This window comes from Gracilinanus agilis, chromosome 3 (assembly GCF_016433145.1).
Source record: "Gracilinanus agilis isolate LMUSP501 chromosome 3, AgileGrace, whole genome shotgun sequence".
NCBI classification, from domain to species: Eukaryota; Metazoa; Chordata; class Mammalia; order Didelphimorphia; family Didelphidae; genus Gracilinanus; species Gracilinanus agilis.
Window position 1 is genome coordinate 90,763,397 of NC_058132.1, and position 7,144 is coordinate 90,770,540.

Below are 7,144 nucleotides of genomic sequence, written 5' to 3' on the forward strand. Positions count from 1 at the left end.
ATCATGACTCCCTAGTACTATTCAATGTTAGTGTTCCTATCTCCTATAATTGTCATGTTCAAAGAGGTCTAAAGAAGGAAGTGAAGGACCTTAAAATGAAGTGACCCTCCTATGACTTTCCCACAGTACTTTCAATATTTCCTTCATTAATTATATTTTTAAAAAATATATAGCCCAACAGACTTGGGGGGCTAGAAGAACCAGGAAGACTTTCTTTGTGATTTTTTTTTTTTTTTTGCTGCTTTCACAGGAAAAGTTCCCAAGAGATGTTAGAATTGACATCCAACTATACATCACCTTCCACTACATTTTTCCTCATGGGCATCCCAGGCCTAGAAGTGACTCACCTCTGGTTGTTGGCTCCACTAAGCACCATGTATGTTATGGCATTGGTGGGGAACAGCCTCATTCTAACAGTGATCTGGGTTGACCCTGCCTTACATGAACCCATGTATTACTTCCTGTGTATCCTGGCTCTAGTGGACATTGTTATGGCAACTTCTGTGGTTCCCAAGATGCTGAACATCTTCTGGTCAGGCAATGGCATTATTGGCTTTGCTGCTTGCTTCACTCAGATGTATGTTGTCCATGCAGCCACAGCTGTGGAGACGGGGCTTTTATTGGCCATGGCCTTTGACCGGTATGTGGCCATCTGCAAACCCCTGCACTATCAGACCATCCTCACACAACAAACAATGCTAGGGATAAGCATGGCCATTGTCCTTAGGGCTACCACATTCATGACACCTCTGAGCTGGATGGTGAGTCACCTGCCCTTTTGCGGCTCTCTGATGGTTCCTCATTCATACTGTGAACACATGGCTGTGGCCAAGCTGGGATGTGCTGACCATATGCCAAGCAACCTCTACAGCCTAATTGGCTCCTCAATCATTGTTGGCATTGACGTGGTCTTCATTGCTACCTCCTATAGCCGGATCCTTCAGGCTGTATTCCGTCTCTCCTGCCGGGATGCCCAGCTCAAGGCACTAAGCACATGTGGCTCCCATGTTGGAGTTATGGCCCTCTATTACCTACCAGGGATGGTTTCGATCTATGTAGCCTGGTTTGGACAGGACCTGGTCCCCCTTCCTGTCCAGGTCCTACTGGCTGACTTCTATCTGGTTATTCCACCCACTCTGAACCCTCTCATCTACGGCTTAAGGACAAAGCAGATCCGTGATCGGGGATGGAGCATTCTGAAGAGCCGCCTCCCTGGCCAAGCCAACTAAAATTCCTATACAAAATGGAATTCACAGAGATCTTAAGCAAAGATACCTCATTTGAAACAAGAACAAGGTTGATGTATGAATAAGTTCAAACCAACTAGAACCTCAGTGATAGGAGAAAGATATTATGTGATTTCACCTTCTGACTTCACTTATCAGGACTTTAATTATTACTTCTATCTGAATGACTTTTTTCTCACTTTGAAGTCTTGACCTTTCTTCATTGCTAGATACATGCTGGACACTTCTACCTAGATGTTCTGTTGGGACCTCAAAAATTAACTAAATATGAACTCCCTCAGAAGAAGTAAGCTCCCCAGCTTCATTCCCCACCTCTTTCTATTGATGGTATCACCATTAACCACTGTTTCCCTTAATTAAGCTAGAAATATTTCAGAGTACAAATGTCTGATCAATTTTCACTAAGACTTTGCATTGATAACACAATGAAATGCCTAATTCTAGAATTCAAGGCCATCTACTTTCTGGCTACAACTTACCTTTCAAAGTAAATTTCATAGTACTTCCCTTTTTTCACCCTGCTCTCTAAGTTTTTACTCTGCTTCAAAATCTCTCCTGAGTCCATGCCTTTCTTTATTTATGGCATCATCTATAATTGTGTGTGTGTATGTGTGTATGTGTGTGTGTCTGTCTGTCTCTCTCTGTCTCTCTCTATCTCTCTGTCTCTCTCTGTCTCTCTGTCTCTTTCCTCTTTCAATCTTTCCTAGGTTCAAGGTCTTCTTTAGGGGATACCTATTCCACGATTCTGTTACAGTTGCAGAGTGATGACTGATGGGGCTGTCACAAGAATGAAGACACAGACTACATCCATGGCAGGAAGCATAGCTTTATTGGGTGCAATAGTTAAGTCCAGTCGAAGCAGTGGCATGGTCCAGGGCAATGGGAAAATCCCAGGCAATGGGAAAAATGTCTCTACAGGGATTCACGTTTCTAGATTTACTGAGGGTCTGGGGGATTGCCTCCTCCCATCCTTGGAAACTCTCCACCTTTCATCAGAATGTTTCTTCCCTGGATGTTCCGGGTGCATTCCAGGCTACAAAATGGGCACTGAGAATGTGGGTACTTTTTCAGGTGGAGGTGTTTTAAGCATCTACACATCATAAGGTGAACTTTAGGGCACCAAAAAGAAAAGGATCGTGCACAAGGTTTAATTTCCTCTAATAATGAAGATTTTTTCACTTATTTGCAAAGATCCCTAGTGCACATGTGTAATATTCCCTCCCATGTTCTACTTAATATCTCTTGTCAGTCATCAAGATATCTCTGGTACCTCCTCTATAGGCTTAGAATGTTAGGCAAGCTCTTATAAGCTGGGAGAAGGCACAGAGAAAACACAGGATGGCATATATATTTTTTACATTCTAATTTGCAAAAATTGCCACTAGTAAAAGCCTATGATGTTAAAGCACCAGGTCCTTCTTCATCACTGCTCAACCCCTCCCACCATTGCTCACCCCCCCCATCAATTACTTCTTTGAATTCTTTTCCTACCTCTTGAATTGACAAGATCAAGAGATCAGATAGAATGACCTACATCATTTTCTTACTTGCTCTATAGTTTCTTTAATACAATTCTCCATTCTCCACCTTTTTTTAAACCCTTACCTTCCGTCTCAGAATAAAGGTAAATGAGTGGTAAGGGCTAGGCAATGAGGGTGATTGACTCAGGGTCACATAGCTAGGAAGTATCTGATACCAGATTTGAACCCAGGACACTCACATTTCTAGTTCTGGTTTTCAATCCACTGACCTACCTAAGTTCACCCTCTCGATACTCTTTTGAAGATGATTTAGAGTTAAATGCTTGTCAATGCCTCAAAAGTTTAATATTAGGAGAGAAAAAGGCATGTCCATCAAAAAATTTGAGGACCCCCCAAAAAAAAAAGACTAGCTCTCCAGAAGCTCTATGTGGTACATATATTTCTGAATGGATCCATGATATTAAAGCCTATTTTATACTAAATTCAGAGTTGTGTTTTACCCTGATGACATGAGTTTTCCTCACTAATCCTCACAATTCTCTGCATTTCCCTACTCTCCCTCACAGATATTGAGAGTATTGGTGGGAGAATGAACTCTGGGTTTATATGTAGGATGTGATATTGAGCACCTGGGATGTTATTATTAGAATGTTTTTCCCTCATTGTTAAAGAGATGATTATGTTTGAGACCTAATGAGGTCATCATCATCAACAGCTAATAACTGATTTTGGTGGAATTATGGAATTATGCCAGTGGAGGCTTAAGATCAAATACTGGTGAGTACTACATTGTTACAACCACGGACTCTGAAAAATTCGAGTTAAGGTGAATGATGGTAAATCATTCCTGAGAATATAGACTTAATAGTGGTGGGTGAGCCAGATCAGTGAGAGAGCCCATACCCCATGCATTGGGTTACATTGGAGAGATCCATGTAAGAAAGCATACCATGCTCTCATACATTTGTAAAGGGGGAGGGAGTAGTATTGCAATAATTTTGGAGTCAGGTGAGACCTGTGGCTGACTCTTTCCTCCAAGGTTTACCAAGTGTGTGACCAATGACAAGTCACTTAACCACTTCAGCCTGAGTTTCTCTATCTATAAAGTTGTGCAATAATATCATCCACATCAGAGTGTGTTATGGTGAGGATCAACTGATATAATATGAGAAAAGAACAATGCAAACTTGAAAGCCTAATATAAGAGTCAGCCAATATTACAATGACCTCTGACATCTCTTCAGGCTTCAGATTTTATACTTAAGGGATCATAGTCCTCAACTGGTTATCTGGATGTGGGGATAGAAGGAGTAGGGGGAAAAGAATGAATCATCTGGAGAAAATCGAGAATATGAATCCTCAAATTCTACCTTCTCAAATGGCTATTTCCTAGGGGGATTCGGGGAATCTTTTTCCTTCTGGGACTTTTCTTAGTGGTTAGGGAGGGAAGAAAGGAACCAAAGGATACTTAATCTGATAGCCTGACTTCCTGAGAATCACTCTGTCAAGCCCTATCCTGAAGAAGGTGACTGACCTTGCCTATGCAAGGTTTCAACCAGTATTACACATTGATAACTAGAATAACATAATTCAAAGAGCTTCATACTTAATGTCAGGAATGGCTTGGGTTCTAATCTTGTCAATGTGGGATCATGGCAAGTCACTTAAACTCTGGAATGCCCAAATTCCTTATCTCTAAAATGTGTATAACAATACCTATCATGCCTACCTCACAGAGTTGTCATGTGGATCCAAGGAGATGATGCACATGATTTTTCAAAATCTTGAATTTCTCCTCAGCCTGATGAAAGGCCAGATCCAAACAGGGTGCTAATACATGGGACTCTATGCAAAGAGTAATTATAGAATCATAGCTTTAGAACCCTAGACTCCTTAAATCTTGCAGTGGTACACTTTACAACAAGATGTATTTCAAGGTTCTTCTAATGAGCAAACTCCCTTAGAGTTGAGTTAGGTTGACAAAAGGATACTTAATTCCCTATCCCCTTCCTAAGAGAAGTAGCCTGTTCCTAGCAATGAACAATACATTATGGATGACTGATTCATATCATTGATTCTCCTTCGTAAGTGGAGAAACTGAAACCAGGTCCAAAAGGTGGTCTAGGATATCATGTATAGAGTAGCTTAGCTTAAATTCTTCTTCTTGTAATTCTTTGGAGAAGGGTCCATTGAGATACCTGAACTTATTTTGTTATTAGAGTTAGAGGAAGGAGCAAAAGGAAACCTTATTCTGTAGAAACTCCAAACTTTCCTGTTTTAATCAATTTCCCTTTATCCACCTTACTCATAAACATATAACCTATTTTAATTCAGAGAAACTATTTTAATCAACTTCCCTTTATCAGCCTTACTCATAAACATATAAACTCAGGTTGTTAGGGTTGGAAATGCCTTAGAGCAGGGATGTCAAACTTGGCATCTGCTGGCCAATTCCTCAGAAGACCAGCAAAATTTTTGCCCAAACCAGATTAAAATATAATTTGGAATTGTTTAAACAAAATAAATTAAAATACATCATAAATAATGTTACTTTGTGGTTTTCACAGTTGAGACTTGTTTTTATTTTTAAATGACATCTTTATCTTATATAATACAAACCTCTCTCAAACTCAGGGCCTGGTGGCCTATTCCTTACAAGACCAGCAAAAATTTTGCCCAAACCAGATTAAAATATAATTGGGAATTGTGTAAACAAAATAAATTTAAATACATCATAAATAATGTCTTTGTGGTTTTTACAGTCAAGAGACTTATTTTTATTTTTAAATGACATCTTTATCTTATATAATCCAAACCTCTCCCCTCTTTTTACAGCTGATTTCTCTTCCATTCCACTTTCCTTTGGCACAAACGAACCTGTATATATGATCTTCATGTTCACCCATTTCTATTTCTCTCCATTTTTGTCAGGCCCTGAGAATGTGTGGCTCTCAGATCCTAAAATGGGAGCTCCTCTGATATGGGATATCAGTGTCCCATTCAAATGAGTATTCCTCAAGGTCAGAGTCATAAGAACACGTTCTTCCCCTGAGCTGCCAGAGGATGTTTCCTGAGGATGGGCCTCTCTTGGTTTTTTTCCCCATTAGCACAGGCCATGTCTCCCCTTTAGACACAGAGTCTTATGTCTCTAGTTACTCTTATAGGAGGCAAATGAGAGCAGAGATGTGAACAAATTTTAGCCCTAAACTGGACCCCTCTGGAGCAGTCGCAGTGCTCCATCCCGGATCTGTTTGGTCTTCATGCCATAAATAATGGGGTTCAGCATAGGGGGCACCACAAGGTACAGATCCGCCAAGAGTATATGCACATGGTGCGGCACATGCTGCCCAAACCTCTGTGTATAAAAAGAAAAAAGACCCGGAGTATAAAAAAGCAAGATGACACCAAGGTGCGAACCACACGTTCCGAAGGTCTTGGCCCGAGCCTCCTTGGAGGAAAGCGCTAGCACTGCCCGCAGGATGAGGGCGTAGGAGATGGCGATGCAGACGGAATCCGTGCCCACAACCAGCGTTGCTGCGGTGATGCCGTAGACGTTGTTCACACGGGTGTCGCCGCAGGCTAGCTTCACCACCGCCATGTGTTCGCAGTAAGAGTGAGCGATGACCCAGCCGCAGTAACGCAGCCGCCCCAGGAGGCAGGTGAGCGGAGTCATGAGCCCCAGACCCCGCAACACAGCCGCCATGCCCATGCGGCCCACAGTCCCCAGAGGCAACAGGGTGCCGTAGTGCAACGGACGGCAGATGGCCACGTAGCGATCGATGGCCATGGCCAACAAGATGCCCGACTCCACGGCTGAAAAGCCATGAATGAAGAACATCTGCGCAGCACACGCCCCGAAGGTGATGTCAGAGACTCCTGCCCAAAAGAGAGCAAGCATCCTGGGCACTGTGGAGGTGCAGAGGACCAGGTCGAGGGCGGAGAGCATGCAGAGAAAGAGGTACATGGGCTGGTGCAGCCCTGGCTCTATCCAGACCACCAACAGCACAAACACGTTTCCCAGGACAGCCAGGATGTACATGGAGCAGAATGGGAACGCGATCCAGAAGTGGGAGGCCTCCAGGCCTGGGACACCCATTAGGATGAAGGAAGTAGGATGGAGATGACTGCAGTTATTTGGTGTCATGGCTAGGCTGAGGAAGGAGGAAGAAAGGATTGGTTTTCTCCAGTAAAACGGGTGTTGGTCAAGGAGTGTCACTGGCCTTCTCTGAGTTCCAGATAGTGTTCCATAGAGGATCCATCTCTATAGAGATAAGGCTGAAAAGGCAGTATAAGAGATTCAGATTAAGCCATAAAAATAACTTCTAGATAGACAAGGGGTTGTTAGGTATTCGGATGTAATGGAAAGGAGAAAATGCAATCTCCTTCTCTGAGGAACAAGAGTCTTCCCTACCTTCC

The 7,144-nt window shown here is 42.6% G+C and overlaps 2 protein-coding genes across 2 annotated transcripts; one reads left to right on the forward strand and one right to left on the reverse strand.

Annotated features, from left to right (window-relative positions):
* The first annotated feature begins 266 nt into the window (after positions 1-266).
* Positions 267-1,229, forward strand: LOC123241191 (olfactory receptor 52I2-like). The gene has a single exon (XM_044668895.1). It carries the CDS (start codon positions 267-269, stop codon positions 1,227-1,229), a length of 963 nt encoding a protein of 320 aa, XP_044524830.1.
* A 4,701-nt stretch (positions 1,230-5,930) lies between these two features.
* On the reverse strand, positions 5,931-6,872 carry LOC123241192 (putative olfactory receptor 52P1). The gene has a single exon (XM_044668896.1). It carries the CDS (start codon positions 6,870-6,872, stop codon positions 5,931-5,933), a length of 942 nt encoding a protein of 313 aa, XP_044524831.1.
* Between the last annotated feature and the right edge of the window lie 272 nt (positions 6,873-7,144).

Coding starts and splice junctions, on each gene's coding strand:
- LOC123241191 (XM_044668895.1), top strand. CDS start 267: ATGTTAGAATTGACATCCAACTATACATCACCTTCCACTACATTTTTC.
- LOC123241192 (XM_044668896.1), bottom strand. CDS start 6,872: ATGACACCAAATAACTGCAGTCATCTCCATCCTACTTCCTTCATCCTA.